This window comes from Atractosteus spatula, chromosome 3 (genome assembly GCF_055471065.1).
Source record: "Atractosteus spatula isolate fAtrSpa1 chromosome 3, fAtrSpa1.hap1, whole genome shotgun sequence".
Taxonomy (NCBI): Eukaryota; Metazoa; Chordata; class Actinopteri; order Semionotiformes; family Lepisosteidae; genus Atractosteus; species Atractosteus spatula.
In genome coordinates this window covers 14,854,701-14,871,973 of record NC_142708.1, presented here as the reverse complement: position 1 = coordinate 14,871,973, position 17,273 = coordinate 14,854,701, and the positions used below count along the sequence as shown (strand labels likewise).

Below are 17,273 nucleotides of genomic sequence, written 5' to 3'. Positions count from 1 at the left end.
CTACATTATGTTGAATTCTATTTTTTTTGTTCCATTCCACATAATGTAGCATTTGCACTGTATATATTTTTAGATAAAGGTCTCTGTTAAATATAAGATAATTACTTCAGCCTCCAACTGGTGGTTTCAAAGAGCGTATTTTAATTTGGGAAATAAAGAAAAGTCCTAAAACACAATTTTACAAGAACCTGAAGATTAGTGACATGGAGTACCTTCCTCACTAGATATTTATTTTTACTGAATTAAATTGTGCGCTTGATCACAAACCGATACATCATACAGTATCTCCTACCTGACTCTGCGGTGGTGCAGCTGGAACTTCTTGATCGGGCAGATCTGCCATTGTCCCTTTTATCAGTCAACGAACCTTCCACAGACACAAATCATTAAAATATTAATCAGTCTCAGTTTTCCTTTTTGCCTTTTATGCTTTCTCGTACCGTATGCTTAAATTAGTAGAGATAATGGCATTTGTTTCATTGCTTAATGTTAATGTTTCTGCTGTAGCACTCCTGTAGTACAGTCTGTGAATACACATTTACTGTACTCCTCTGCCAGATTCCTGTTCGCTAAACTTTTATGTGAAGTATACTTTTTTCTGCGTACTTATGGGTATGAAATTAACAAAATATTTCACTGCAACCTAAAAACCTATTTTCCTGACTTCGGTTTAACTAAAAAAGAAAAATATGGAGATTCAGAAGCTTGCAGTATATGGGGAGTGTTAGGAACAGAAGTTCTGCTTTTACTATGAAGTTACAGAGACGAGCTTTATATACTGTTAATAAATCCCATAGGTAACATATTCTTATGTAACTCTCTTTTCAAAATAAGAAATCCCCTCCATTATGTAGTCTTTTAACATGATAAATAAAAGAATACCTTACCCTGGTTCTGGAATCCTGCGTCGTTGTATCAACAAAACCATCGCTATGGAAACGAGCAGTGTTATGTCAACGAGCCCGGAAAAGCTGTGATCTTAAAATGTTGTCAACATAAATAATAAATAAACTTTTTTAGTATGAGGATAAGCTGCTTAGTTTTACTCCGGTTCTGTATTGCTAGATGCACGTGACGACGTCACATACTGTAAGTTACATTTATTAACATCAAACGCAGAAAATACCTTGACTGCTCCTGGGATTTCCACAAATTCAGGGGGCGGTCCGTGAATTATTAACATGAGAGTGAGCATGTATACTGTGTGTGTACATACTTGCAAAGCTATTCACAACCGTCCAATTATGTCCTAATTTATCGAGATACAAATTATGTATACACTTTTTTAACTGTAAATATTTTATTGAATTCTCACACTGAATACTTTCATATGTGAAAGAAGTTCAATAGCAGCAAAAAAAAATAAATCCCAAACTGAAATACAGTTCACACTTCACACCTGAAGAAGGCTCCACGGCCGAAACGTGTTCTCTTTTTTTTTTTCAGCATGGAATAAACCTATTGTTACTTTGCAGCCTACACATGCTGACGCAGCTACCCACCCGAAATACAGTATGTTGATTTCACAGGTTTCACTTCCCTGATTCAATAGTTGGTAAAATCACCTTTATTATATGGGTGACAAACACTTTAAAAGATTGAGAAAAAGTTTCCAAAACATTTAACGCGATAGGTTAAATATGGAACCACAAGAGAATGGTTGGGAACTGAATAAATACAGTACAGTATACAGTACTGTATGCTGTCTGAACAACTCACAAGTAAATCAAACTTAAAGAAGCACTTTACAAACTTATTTAAAAAGAATAGGATCCATATAATGAAAATAACTATAATGAGTTACAAGCAGAGATTATTTGGTCAAAAATAGAAAAATATGTTGAAATTGAGAGTAAATAAAGGTTTATCATTATTACAACATCAAATAGATAGTAAAGGATGTAGCAAACACATAGTGTTGGGAAACACTCAGGTGATGAAAGGGAAAGGGGCTTTATTGCACACAGGGCTGTGGGTGTCTGAAGTAATCTAACCACTCTTATTGTTTAAAGCTGATGCTCTGGCACCTTTCAGGAAGGAGCTGGATAAGAGTCTAGTCGGCTGGTGTTACAACCCCAAGTGTCTAGGGGTAAAGGGGTGTAACATTTAGGATAATTCTTTTGGAAGCAGGTGGGTTTTGGTGAGGGACTAGGAAGCATGATAACAAGGGTAAGGAACTAGAGTGGTGCCAAAGAAAAGAAAATAACAAACAAAATGGAGCTGGCTAGGAAAGTGAGGGAAGCTAACCTGACTGCAAAAGAAAACCCGAAACACACCGTCTTCGGCATCTTCAACACCCTAACTAACCTTCCCTGACTACCCAAAACCATACAAGACAAATGGCACTCACCCATACTAAACTAGTATTACTAATACAAAGTCAACTAAGTGTGTAAAGCGTACCCAACAACCTAAACTAACCTTATACACAAAAGTTCACACAAAAACACAAGTGAACCAGGAATACAAATAAGGGAAATGTAATCAACAGGAGCAGGGTACAAAAGAACACAAAAGTTGAACATGTAACACGTTAGGGCAAGGTAATTGTAAAACAAGGATAAACACAAACAAACGAAAGTACAAAGAAATGAACAGAAACCAACAAAACAACAAAGCTGAAGCGATAGGAAAATACACACACACAAAACAAAACAACAAACCAATAAAGCTGAAGCAAAAGCGAAACGAAGCGATAACCAAAGCGAAATGAAGCAAAGCAAAACCAAGCAGGACTGAAGTCAAATGAAAGGCCTCTTCCTTCAGAAAACCTCCATGTTATATGGTGAATAAGATGCACTCTGATAGGCTAAGAAGCTAATTGATCATGATGTCATACAGAACAGTGGTGTAATGGTGGGCCAATGAGGAAGAGAGAACAATCAAGGGTCAGCAGTGTGGAACATAACAACAAAAACACACAGACCACACACTGGGACGTAACAGCTGGCAACAGGAAAGCAAATGAACTACTGTGGATGGGCCAACTGGCCTCCTCTCTTTTGTAGTCTGTCTGATGGCTGATTTGTAGCTATGTCTTTATGGTCTTATGTAAAATAAATAACTGGCAGCAATGCTTTAAGATGAATACTTTCTATTATGACAATTGATACACATTGCACCAATAAACTTGTTGCTCTAAAAAGAGGAAATTAAAATTAACTCACCGTTTTCAGAACACAGACTCAACAAATTACATGTGATTCTCTTCTGAACAGTCTAGTGGTTTTGTACCTTTCTGTGCTTAAAGGTACATCTAAAAACTCTAAAATCAATTATTAAGCCCTTTAGGAGCTTGTCATTTCATTTCATCATTTCATGCCCATACAGCCATTTCATACAGTATTATAGTAACCTTATCTGTATACTGTATATAATCACCTTTCATTTTCTCCTTTGATACCAAAACCTTGATTAGTGAAACCTGCTTATCTTTGTCCAACCTACCACAGCAACCTCAGTGAATGTGGAAATGAAGGTGAATGGTGACATACTGTACTCAGATCAAATGTTGTGGCTTCTCTATACAAAGATTCAAGAATTCCTTACACTTTTCAAAATAGTCTTCTTTAAAACTGTTGAAAACAGATTTGACACTTAGTGTAAAGTTTACCTCATGTGGAGGGTTTATTTTTAATAAGGACAGGTTGATTGGCAATATGGCTGGGCTGCACTGTTGGATCTGTCAAAAAACATTCAAATGTTGCTTTGTCTGAATGAACATGGCCAAACTTCAGATAGAAATAAATATTTAATATTTTATGCTGGATAAGGGTATTATTAAATAATAAAAGTAATAAATATTTCTCTCAGGTATTTCCCATAGAGGAAATCTACAACATGTCTGAAACTAAGGAAAAACAGGAAATGCTATCTATACATTGTTAACAAAACTCTCCAAACAGTTTCTCAAGACAGTGGTATTACCAATTGATTAGAAAATTATTAATGCAATGTGCATCAGTACGAAGACAAAAATTTATAGACAAATAAGTATTACTTGCACTACAAATATCACAAAAATATATTGAGAAAATAATGGGAACTAGGCTAGAGCATGTCTGAGAAAGATTCAGAAACAGGAATTAGAAAAGGTAGATCTTACCTTACTAAATTATAGCACTCCCTGTACAAGCAACAGTAGTAATGGATACAAACAGAGCATGGGACATGGAACATTTAGATTTTCAGAAGGCATTTAATGATTCTTATAAAATATTAATTTTCAGATTGCAGGCAGTACGCATTTAGGTATTTGAATTCAAAACTAGGCAATGGATTAGAAACATACAGAACAGATAGGAGGAGATGGTAGCAGCAAGGCTATGACTTTTATGCAGCAGAAGTAAAGTGTGCAGAAAAATTTAATAAACATCTTTCTCTTGCCTTGAACAGAAATTGATCGTGGTGCAGCTTCATTCTTGTGACATCATACATTGGTTCAATTTTGATACCCACAGTGATGAACGGTCCATGCTGGTGTCTCTTTGTCTACGATTTCACAAGGGAGACACTACTGGACTGGAAGTTCGCTGGGGGTCACCTGTGATAAATCCACTGACAGCGCTAGAATGACCAACCAATAAGGAGCCTGTTGGTCATGACCAATCAGCACTCATGATGTCTTTACTTAGAATGTACTGCGCAGCAATTGGGATTTTGGGGATCTCCTCTCACTCTAAAGCCTGACAGGCTGATTAATCACATGACAGTGACCAAGATTGTCCAACCTTTAACCCGTGGAGTAGGATCCTCTCCCTTTAAGCATGACTTTCCTCCAGGACTGAACGAACACCCTTTGACACAGAGCCAGCAAAGTAAGGCAACAGCTGCAACCTTGATCGAGTCTTCCTCTCCCTCTGGGACATTCAGACTGTATCTGGACAAGTGCTGGCCGCTGTATGAGTCTGATGAGTATATATTCAATATTATGATTGTAAAAAATGAGAATTCATCTTTTCTTCCAAAGGAATGTGCTTTTGGGAAGTATTAATTCAGTGCAGTATCTGAATATTACTTTTCTTTAGAGTATATGAAACGTGGGTTGATAGTTGAGACTATGAGTTAACTACTGACCTGTAGTCAGTCCTGGTTATGCAATATTTAATGTCCGTTTTTAAAGATGCCTTTGTGTTTTTGTTTTTCTTAACCCTGTTATAGTCATTATTCTTTTACTATAACTATGACTAATTCCCGAATAATTGATCAATAATTGAAATCATTTATTATTTCTCCTAAAAGAACTGTGTGTTGTACTCTCGGAATCCATGTATTTGTGTCATCATTTGTTGTTTTACTGAATCCAAGTAGCCACAAAACAACTCTCAAGTTCCAGGAAATTCAAACCATCATCACAGTAAATTAAACGCTCAGTCTGTGGAGAAGCACAGTAATTAGTGGAGTACAGTGCCACGAGAATCTGTGTTAAGGCTACCGTCTTCTTAATTAATATCAATAACCTGGATTCTGGTAAGTTTAGTGAGCTAACTCATACAGGATACCTAAAGTAAATAGGAGGATTAGCCAAGAGGTTGCAAAAGAAATTCAATAAGATATGGATTGAATTTAAGATTTTTTTCATGACAAATAGGTTGCCACCCACATGACAAATTAATGAACTAATTGTTCCAAGTGATTTTAAATTCTCCTATACAAAAATTAAAAAAAAAACATTATAGAGCTAATGAGTCTGTTGCTATGAATAGTAAAAGATCAAGATACTTGATATATTAATTTGGGGGGTTTATTGTGGCAGTACTAACATATAAAACAATCTATATTTAACATACAAACATTAATTCAAAATTTATTTTACAAAGTTCATAAGGCTTAAGTTCCGGCATCAGTCAAACCATAGGAAACGTTTTAATTCCTCCCAGAGTTGAGTTTACAAACATTAACAAAACAGCTGTTACAAACAGATGACAGCTAACAGCTGCAATTCAAAATATAGTAATATGTGCCAAAATAATCCATACAGACACGTTTTTTGTGTCTGTTTTACAAAAAAAGACAAATTATTTCCTTTTTCATTCAAATCCAGAACCAATTACACACTTAAGCAAAGTCTGAATGTTTCTTCAATACATCGTTTTTGCTTCTTTTTACGTACAGTATATTTTGTTAACCTTGGAAAAAAAGCCAAGTATAATACAATTTTACTTTTTTTATCATCATATCTGTTATAACTGATTAAAAACTGTTAATAACTGATTTTCTTTGCTTTTTATTGGGTTAAGATAATTATTCTTGTAACAAATTTCATCAGGTACCATTTTAATACAATGCATGGTCAAAGTAGTTATAACAGAAACAATATTTACATACTAAGACAAAAGCAAAGTTACACAATTATATTTATCATGCAAAACTGACGGTAAAATGATTTAACCTAAAGGGGGAGCAGGCAGCCAAAATATTAATTACAAGACAAATACATGAATTTTTATAAACCGTGTTAAATAAAACTAGAACATTTTAGCTTTTCATGATTTAGCCAATCTTAATGATGTCCCTGTGTTTATGCACTATGGATATGGATTAAGTCCAATTTATATAGAAATAAAATTCTACTGGGAAACCATGGTTATTTCATAATCACACCAACAAAAAAAGACAATAGATAATGTTCCTACTGTAATTGTGTGTCTGCATTTCAAATTTGATGACATACTTAGTTTCAAACATTTTAGCTTTCTGCCCTTCCCTTTGGTGAAATTGCAAAGCTATTTGCTTGATCGTATAGTTAATCTAAACCAAATATCTAATCTTCTACAGATGTCTTATAAGACAAAACAACGGTTTTTGTCTGTATAAATCACAAAAACATTATTATACATGTATCTTGTGAGGTTTTTAGTTGACCTTTCATTGGGTAAACAAATTCAGTTATAATGGTGTGAAATGTTGTAAACTATTTGTAAAATAGAGAATGAAGAAGCCAACAAAAGTGCACAATAGAAAATATTTTTTTTAGTTTAACAGCAAGGTGTCAAATTTGTTATTACAGAAGTCATGCACATGTCTATGGGGTAGAAGGGAAACAACTGGTGGTAATCACAGTATTTAATATTATTGTTACACATTATGTCTTTCTCCTTCGATTTATTTACAACAATTTAATATTCATGCAATCAGCAGACTCTTTATCTTCCATAAGAAACACAATTGTAGGCTGACTCATCTTGTTGGCTTTTTATTTTTATATTTGTGTGGCATTTTAGTCTTTGTTGAGGGCAGCTCATTAAAACACACTTGTTTTTGGCCAATGTCTTTGTAAATAAATTAAGTGTTTATTCAGAGGGGCAGGTTTGATTTAGGCTTAGTAGAAAAATCGACATCGATGATTTATAAAGCAAGATTCTGTTAATTACTGATTTTTCGATCATCGAAAAAACTTTTAATTTCCCTGCATGTTGTATTCTTACTTATGTTTTTCTATATTGTAATATTAAAGGAGTATTGCATGCCATAGGTTTACTTCATTATATTTATTTTTATTATAAACTCTATGATGAATCCAATAGTACTCATAAATAATTTAATGAAAGCATTACAACAGTAGCGCAATTAGAATTCCAGACTATAATCCCACAAAGATAGGCTGCGGTGTAAATACAGTGAAAATCAAAAGTATAATATTGTTTTGTACAGTATCTCATAATATTTTAGGAAAATATTACTAGTAACTAAATGTCATTATAGAAGATTCATAGCTGTATTGTCTAATGTCACCAGAACAACCAAATATGAAACAATTTTATGCAACTCTCATAGAATATATTCCTGAAAAACATTACTGGTAGGAAAGGTTATGGAGAATAAATCATATAGCTCTAGGATGATAATTCAACAAAAATGGCTATTTCCAGTAACTACAGATTATGATTATCAACACCAAAAAAAGATCAATCAGCTATTGTTTTCTAACCTTCTAACCTGGGATGGCAGCCTAGCTCAAAGTAGTTAACATGATTTATAATACTAGCCAGTGTAAATGTTTCTGTAACCCTATTTGGTCTATATAATTTAAGATATGCAAGAAGGTATTTGCATATACTGTATTTGTTTTGGGGTGGTTTATGAATTTTAGAATGGGCCTATTTTTTAGTTCATCGGATAATAATCCTTTCTTCAGTTTTGAGGAAAGTTGTCTCGCACTCAGGACAATACCCCTTACTTCATCCCTAAATGTTAGGTTTTTCAAACAAACTCAAGACATGTACCTTATTAATACTATATTGACCCCCAAATAGCTGCCTTAGACTGACATACATGAACTATTTTTTATTCATCCAAGCCCCTTCTGAATTCTGACTTGTAAAAATAATCCTTATCTTAGTTTTATGCATACAAATTACACAAAACTGAAATACAAGACTCAATCCATCATACTCTTACCATTTGCTGCATTCAGTATTCATTCCTTCAGTAACACCCTCAATCCTAACACATTCTGATTTAAAGGATTGTGCTATAATGCCTAACAAACCCACAGTACTACCTACAATGTCAAAACAGTATTTTTTTGTTAAAAAATAACATGCTCTACCCCATGCCCCTGTCTTCAACAAATCTGTACACATAAATAAGTTAAAGTAGATTTTCTGACTAAAAAAGTTCCTGAAATACTTGTATCACATAAAAATGTACAAAACATTAAAAACAGCATAAACAAAGTTATTTGTATAGGCCATGGTAAGTTTTTTTTGTTTGTTTTGAACAAGGGTTGCTTTCAAAACCTTTTGTGCTATTTCCGGATAACAAGAAAAAAAATACAGAGCACTTTTGATGTATTCTGTTGAAAATACTGTTTCCTTCAATATATTCTAGTAGAAACCTATAACTTCTGAGTTATTCCTGACAGCAGACTTCATTAAACCTAATTCTGCAAAGACCTTTTATAGTATGATTCATGGAATTCTTGTGAGACGCATACTAAAAATATTTTTTGTATTTTTAAAATTTTGTAATTCTATTTTGTTTTACTTTCTTTTTTATTGCTATCTTCACTGTGTTCTGGATAACCACCAAACAATCTCTCTAAGGATTTCCTTTTTACAGTGAAACCAGCAGAACAACTTTTAATTTTTCTCCCACACTCAAACTAAAAACTAAGCTATACTTTTTTCCTTCTTTCATCCAACAAAAATAAAAAAAATAAAAGACAAGATGTGGCTGAAAACTAAAGTATTGAAATGCTTGCAATGATATTTTAACATATTTTTTAAATTATGTTTGACCTTATGTTTATATATTTAATGTAAATTCATTTTTAACTTTTAAACATTCACCAAAACAACAAATGTAAAATACAATCATTTCCTGTAGGTTTGCATGTATATTTTAAGATGCAAATTCAGAAAAGATTTCATTGTCAATGGATTCTTTAATGTATATTGAGAATGCACCTGGAATCCTCCTCTTTATTTTATAAACGAATTCCAGTCCATCAATACGTTCCTTGAAACTGCCTCTCACTGACCCATTTTAAATTTCATTTACACAGAAAAACATGTAAAAAATATCTGGTGACAATTTTTTGTTCACTTGCCATATTACTTTTAATGATTTGTCATGAAACAAAATATTTAAAAATAAATAAACTTGTTAATCCTGGATTGAGGTGTAGAGTACTATTACTTCATGAACATTTCACAGGTTGCCGATCATTAAAATAATGATGAAATCTCCAGGATCACATTCACACCAGTAACACAGAAATAACTTCAGTAAATGAAAGCAACCCTCCCTTTTATGTTGTTGACGTTAAATGTTTTAGGATAAAGATGCTGCCACCATTTATTTTTTAGGAGCCTCCAAGCTTGTCAAGGATGAAGTTCATTTTACAGGTCATCCACTGGCGGAGTGGGCAGTAGTACTCATGGTGGAACTGCTCAAATTCGGGGGTCTGCCGAATCTCATGAAGGAAAGAGATGTCAATGTCAGACTCCAGAAGCACCAGGAGTAGAGGAAGGGCAAACACAAGTAGGCCAAGGCCTACAGCCAGGAGACGCACAAAACTCTGCATGCAAGCATTCAGCTGCTTGTTGCCTGTTAACAGTTTGTAGCTACAGCCAAGCACCCTCCTCACCTCCTTCATCTCTTCCTCTTCAGCAATCAGAAACGCCCTCTCATCAGCCTCAAGCTCTTCATAAGATTCGTTGTCAACATCAGGCTCCTTGGCCGGCTTCACAGGATGATCAAAGAGCAGGTCAATTCCTCCATCCTCCACTGGGGTAGGAAGCACGCTTGTGCAGGGGTTGTACATCAACTCCGAGATGGTGAGGGCTTCCTCATCACCTCCTGGGTTGTCTTCTGAAGGCAGGTCTTCCGCAGGTTTCTCTCCTGAGGCTCTGCATTCGTTCAGGTCCCCAGGATCCACTTCCAGCAGGGAGGACTTCATGGGTGATAAGTGCACCACATCCTTCAAAGCTAGTAGGCCTGTAAATACAAAAAATGAATTGGAAGCATGAAGAAGAGGCTGAATCATACAAAAGAGCACGGATAGATGAGAGTTAATCCTGCTGATCAAAATACACTTGAAGCTTCATGTACACAACATTAAACGTGTTCATCTTAAAATTCACACAACAAAATTTTCAGTAACGCATGTTTAATGCCAACACACTTTCAAATACTTTAATTGCCCAAAATAGATAAGTAAAAAATGACCTACTGAAGTGATCTTGAATAGTCTGGCAGTGTGTCATTCATGACATCTGAGTCAAAACAAAATGTTTTCTATGAATATTTCCTCTCAAAGAATATTTGCAGGACTATGAATAAAAATACAGATGTAATTTCTAAAAGACTTCAATAATTGTTTGTGTATTTCTTTTTTCTATTTGTATATTTTTACATAAATTACTTAAATAAAAAAATAATGCATGAAAACTATGTACTATGCATGAGTGCCTCTGGAGCTGGCTCACCCACCTTTACTGATGAGAACGAATTCTGAGTTAACAGAAACATTTTGTCAGGTCTCAAAAAAACTGGTCAGGTCTCTGAGAGTGATGTAGTTTTGAGTTGAGTCTCAGAGTGAAACCATATGGTTTGGAAGCCCAGCTGTCTAGTGGTCTTGGCAATGCTTATTAATAAGCCACATAATTAAGTGTTGCAGTAGATTCTTCTCTCTCACAGGTCTCTCTCTGTGGTCCCAGAATAGCCTACTGATCTATGCATGTTGGAATGTATGGGATATGAGGTTGGCTTTTGATATGTAGCTTCTCCCAGGACAGCGACACTAAACAGAACCAGCACTCCCCATGATGTACTGTATGTCCACTCCTGGAGCCTGGATGTCTGGTAGAGAGCCATACGCATATCTGGATGATGGTCTTAAAGTCACAGATAGTGGTCAATCATCCCAAAAGACCGAGAAACCAGGTACTTGTAAGGCGTGGAGACCCACTCCACCTGGTGACATCTTAAACAATGACCAACCACATTGTCCCCAGTTAAAAAGTGGTGAACATCTCTTCTAACTTTGGTTCTCTTCACTGAAACAACTCAGCTTACTACCAACAGAACCAAGTCATGGCCACAACTGGTGTCTAAACTTTTGGACTTAAAACATTTGGCACGGATTGTAAAGTCACAGAGTGAGCCCACGCGTAAACAATTCTACCCGAGGTCTAGCCTGTAGCCAAGGCCTCATGACCATCTAGCTACCACCGTGCATCCACTTGATCACCGGAGCAATATGGTTGGACTCATTATTCAGCAATAACTGGTATTCTGCGGACTCTTCTGCACTTTGGAGATTTCAATAACAGTAATTTTTGGATTTTTCTTTATAACTACTAATATTTTTCTGTCGTCCACTGCATTAGTCTTTTTTGGACGCCCTGTTCTCTGGCTGATTTTGACTCCTACAGTTGTTTCCTTTTTTTTAAGAACATTCCAGATTGTTGATTTTGCAATGCCAAGAGTCTTAAAAATTTCTCTAATGGTCATTTTCTTTCCTCATTTTCAAAATGGCCTTCTTTTCTGTTATATTGAGTTCTCTGGTCTTCATGCTGGTTTTTGCTAATTCAAGTAAAAAACTTCAGAAGCAGTTTCAGAAGACCTCAACCATGCCTATACCTTCACAGCTCTTTTATGTGTGTGAAATGTATGCAATGTGTAACAATTGGGCAGTTATAAATACTTTAAAATCTGCTTGTCCCAATACGTATGCTCATCTAAAATGTGGGAGATTGAACAAAAATGTACTGTTGTTGTATAACGGTAAAACACTTATGCATAAAAATACCCATAGGTAAAAGGGGATATTCTCTGCCTTTGTCTCACATTCAACTTGTGATTTGAAATCCAAATTTTCTGAGCATACAGCTATAATGGGCTGATTTGAACACTTATCCCAGTACTTTTGGAGGGCACTATAAGTAAAACATTCCTACTGCTAAATCCTTAAAAATAGTGTTTGGGTGGACATAGACAAGCACTTACCAAGCTCTGCTGTTTGTTTCTGTTTACTACTGATAAAACATCAGGGCTTTTCAAATTGGTTTGCTTTTACAAGAAGACCTAATCCAAGTGAAGAAAAATGTATGTAAGCTTTTATTATACGAGAATACTGACTATAGGGCTATAGGGTCATGGGTAACTTTAAAAACGCACTTCAGAAGTTTTTATGCAAAATGCCTGGTCTGCTCTGCGATATGCTGATTAATACTATAATACTATACTGCATGATCTTTGTGTTTAGCTCCTGTTACCGTGGTGAACCAATGAGGAAATAAAAATAACCATATAATGAACAATATATAACCAAAAAGGTTATAATGAAGACATGTAACATCAAAATTAAAGGTGTACAACTACTATATAAAAATGCATAATAAAACAGTTTAGGTTATTGTTAAAATGGGAGATCATCATTGAAAAAATTCATGAAAACAAATTAGAAAAGATAATGATTAGAAAAGACAGACTGATGAAGCCATGGTGCACAATTAGCCAAGCACTGACAATACTGTGTGGGTTTGAGTCGGTCAGGCCTATCTCCTGCTTTTGCTTCTTGGGTCCCGCAGAGCTTGCTGTGCCATCAGTGGCAATGCGAAATATGGCATATAAAAATGTGATTTAAAATAAAATTAAGAGAGCATATGATGAAAAGTAACTGGAAATTACAATTTATAAAAAAGGAAAACAAAAACCACTCGCAACTAACATATTGCAAAAACAACTGCAGATAACAGAAGAAGAAACAAAAATTGTAGACAACTGCAGAGACGAGAGAAGAGTATGCAAGCAATTTTCACATGTATAAGAAAAGTACATTTTACCATACAGAAGATTGTTTTGATAAAATACCACATCTCATTATGTCCGTTGCTATTCATCTTCTCTACAACATGCAGGCTGTCAGGCTGTCACAGACAGGAAAGTGGAGTAATAATGTTGGTTCAAGAGATTGGGTCATAATTTATATATGAGGTACAGAATGACTGATCACACTGGATACACTGCTGTAGGTCAGAACATTCTATTTTCATTTAAGAACCTCTTTTTGGGTCTTTTCACAGAAATGTATTTTTTCTCCAAAAGTACATCAAGAGTATTTATTTGCAATATGAAACTTGCTTCACACACACTGAGTAAATGTATTCCTTGCTAAATAAATCACTTTAATTAATATTACATGTTCATATAAATTGTAACAAAATTCTTATTTTTCAAACAGACAAAATCCTAACAGGGACTAATACTGTATATTGCATTTACTTATCATGTATCGAATTTTACCAAACCGGTTGGATGTGCCAAATGGCCTCCTCTCATTTGGAACCTTTTATATGTTAATTAATTTATATGTAAATCAAGTCCTTGTTTTCAAATGATCATAAGCACTGCACGTCTGAAAATCTGTTCTGAAAAATAGATTGCTGCATAGAAAAAAAAACTGCTACACACCATTGAATACATACTTTACATACATTATTAAAAAAAAACAAACTCACACCTTTAACTTCATCAATGTGATTACCAATTACCATGAAGACAGCTGCATAGGTATTATTAATGAAACTATTATAGAAATGGCAGACATAGGATTATAGTACATCAAATTATATGTCCAAGTTAGTTACTAAGGGAATCAAGGATCTGGAATCTTGGCGTGAGGTAGTCTTTGTACACATTGCAAGTAACCCTTTCTAAAGGTGCACCCGTTGTATACAATTCATTATGAAAATACAGTAAAACAAATTCACAGTGAAAAAAATCAAATGGACTTGTACAGTAAATACATTTTGGAACATTAGGATGACAATGAATGTGTACCATTGTGATTCTTTCACTATGGAGACACAGTGTTTCCTTACCATTCTCACACTGTAATTACCAATGGAGCTCTAAAGATCAAGTTACACACATATTTAAAAGAGTTCACCATTACAGATTAAGAATGACCTCAGTATGTCACAGGGAATGTTGTATTTGGTAATCCTACTGTTGGCACATATAAAACACAGTGAAGTAGCTATTAATAACAAAAGGCAATTATCCACCTTCAATTAGTACATTCACAATAATAGTAAAGGTCACTTTCTACCAGGTCATTTCACTGTATTAATGTTTTTGTCATGTATTATATGTGGTTTATACATGAATTAACAGACCCTATAAAGTGTTAAGTATAAAGAGATTTTTTAAGGAATTAAGGCACTAACATTCTTCTAATTCCAGATTTTTTTTGCAGTATTAAACTATCATTTGTCATATGGCACTGAACTATTTACATCTGACTCACATCAGTCCAGCTGTAATGTTCTATTTAAAAAGAGATACAAAGACAATTACTGCTGGTACCAAGGAATTAGTAGAATCCAGCTGACAAATATTCATGTAAGTGATCTGAAGAATTGCCATTCATTGGAATTTAGTTTCGTCTCCTATTAAAATTGTTTTGAAGAAATAAGAAAAGTTATATTTGTTAAAGAAAGGTAAATGGTTAAAAAAACTTTTAAAATGGTTATAAAAATCTGGCCAATTGCAGTAATTTTGGATGTATGTTTTAGGACAAAACTATCACTTTACAGCTACTGAAACTATGCTACTACTGCATTCTGTCTGACATAAACATCCTGTCTTCTATTGAATTATATAAGTATCGTGAGTTTTATATTTTATCTGATGTTTTAAAGCATTATATAAGGAGACTTCAAAATTTACATCAATTTATACACAATATGTATTCTTTGGCTTAAGAATAAAGTTAAGCTCATGGTTCCATACTGTATGTACAATGAAGTGCAAATACATTTAAGTACATTTATCTCAATAAGGTTTCCTAAGCAAATTAAATCAAGCCTCTGTAACTATGACTTAAATAAGATTTTAAAAATTTTAAGAATAACTATTGGTTGTCTAATTGGTGATGGTCATCTTCACAAAATGGATTAAGTCATGGATCAGCACTTAGTACCATAGTGCTTTAAAACCTTACACTATGTTGTCTAGAAAGAAACAGAATTTAATATTGCAAATTCCAAGCACAATTAAAAGATAAACTATTGGACTATTTTAATGTAAAATAAATTTGCGAACTTAATTATTGGTAAATAGTGCAGTGTTCTAACAAGGTTCACACAACTCTACCTAGATGCAGTACATTTTGCTTTTTGAGTTGCTGTGTTTATCAATAGAAGCTGCACAGAGACAGGAAACACCAACACCCCTTCAGAAATGAATTGTCTCTACCTGTTCCAGAAATTCTTGCTCCATGATCCAATAGCCGCACGTACATGTCTCTGGTGGTGTGGTTTCTCATTCGCAGCTGAATGCTTCTCCTGGTTGTAATTTTTACCTGGCATTTCATCATATCAGCTGAGTTTTTTCCAATCCTAGACTACAGTGCTCATACTACTTGTGACCTTATACAGAGTGCTGTTGTGAGTGTTACTGAAGAACCGGCCCCAGTCCCTCAGAATGAATCAAATGTCAGTAGCCTGAAAGCACTAACAAAGATAGGGCATTAGAGAGAGGATAACTTAATGCAAGATGTTATTTATATATCATGCTCTTAATGCTTACTGCTGTAGCATGTTAATACCCCACTGGCCCATCGTAAGTGTGAAACTTTATGCATTTTCTGCTGCCATACCATACTCTATTTTCTTGTGGCTTAAATCATGGTTTAATTTTAAATTACTTCTCTCAGACCTCAGGCAGTTTATTGTTTGTTTAAACAACTGAGGATAAAAAGCAAAGCTTTTTCTGAGTAAAGGTATTCTAATTCTAATGCAGAAACAAATATTTGATTTTTGTTTTGATATTTTGCATCAGTATTGAGCCATTCAGATCATTCAAGTCTCTTACAATATGCACTTAGTTACCCATCTTTATTGAATGTCCAGAAGACATATCCGTAATAATATTGATCTTTCTAAAGGTAAAAGAGGGAAACACTGGGACTGACTTTTCTTATTATATGTGAGAAGTAACAATCAATCATTTTTGATAACAGAAACTGAGTAAGAAACATTCAAACTATTTTTTATTTGAAGTGGTAAAAAAATTCAAAACAAGCTCTACTACAGTACATATTCTTTTATTGTGTTATATTGTTTGTTAGAGTTTCCATAATTTGCAATGTTGCATTTGTTCAATCTTTGCATTTTCTTTTGTTTTTATGTGAACGGGATGATGAACTGTACCTTCTTTACATCTTGTTTAAATTATACTGATACCCTAAACACTGCTTTAGATCCAAAACATGGTCTCTCAAAGTCTGGGGTAGTCATGTTTACATGCGTACATGTTACTTGTGTACACTAGAATATTAAGATAATTTTAATATCCTGTTTCCACATCATGTGAAACAACACTGTTGGTTCTTTGATTAAAAACTTGTACTTAACTAAGCACTCAGAAATTTGTGTTCTATCACACTTTAAATAATAAAATATATACCATTAAGATACATTCACCTTAATCTACCAAATTTTATCATATTAAATAGGCTATAAACAATGCATGCAATATTTAACATTTCCTTCTGTTTATACTACCATTAGTCTATTAATAATGCTGTTATTTAATTATGACATTCACTTTGTGATCATTCTTTTAACTTGTATTTCTCCTGTAATTTACATGACTAATCTTTATATTAGTATATGGTTAGAAGAAACCATACATGTCAATGTATACACACCTAAACAGCACTACAGAGAGCCTGCAGTATTATTGCTTTGATAAGAAACATTTCACTGAGCTTTTTAATTGTCGTAGTGTACTTACAAGCACACTAATCTACATCA

General features: G+C 34.3%; 2 protein-coding genes across 2 annotated transcripts in view; both read right to left on the bottom strand.

Annotated features, from left to right (window-relative positions):
- Window positions 1-343, bottom strand: part of rasef (RAS and EF-hand domain containing) — a 60,463-nt gene extending 60,120 nt beyond the window's left edge. The window contains exon 1 of the mRNA XM_088910626.1: window positions 293-343. Coding sequence (XP_088766752.1) covers window positions 293-343 — 51 coding nt within the window. The remainder of the gene's footprint in view (window positions 1-292) is intronic.
- A 5,868-nt stretch (window positions 344-6,211) lies between these two features.
- frmd3 (FERM domain containing 3) overlaps window positions 6,212-17,273 on the bottom strand; it is a 99,411-nt gene continuing 88,349 nt past the window's right edge. The window contains exon 15 of the mRNA XM_088911780.1: window positions 6,212-10,443. Within this exon, the coding sequence (XP_088767906.1) occupies window positions 9,809-10,443 (635 nt within the window). The 3' untranslated portion in view covers window positions 6,212-9,808. The remainder of the gene's footprint in view (window positions 10,444-17,273) is intronic.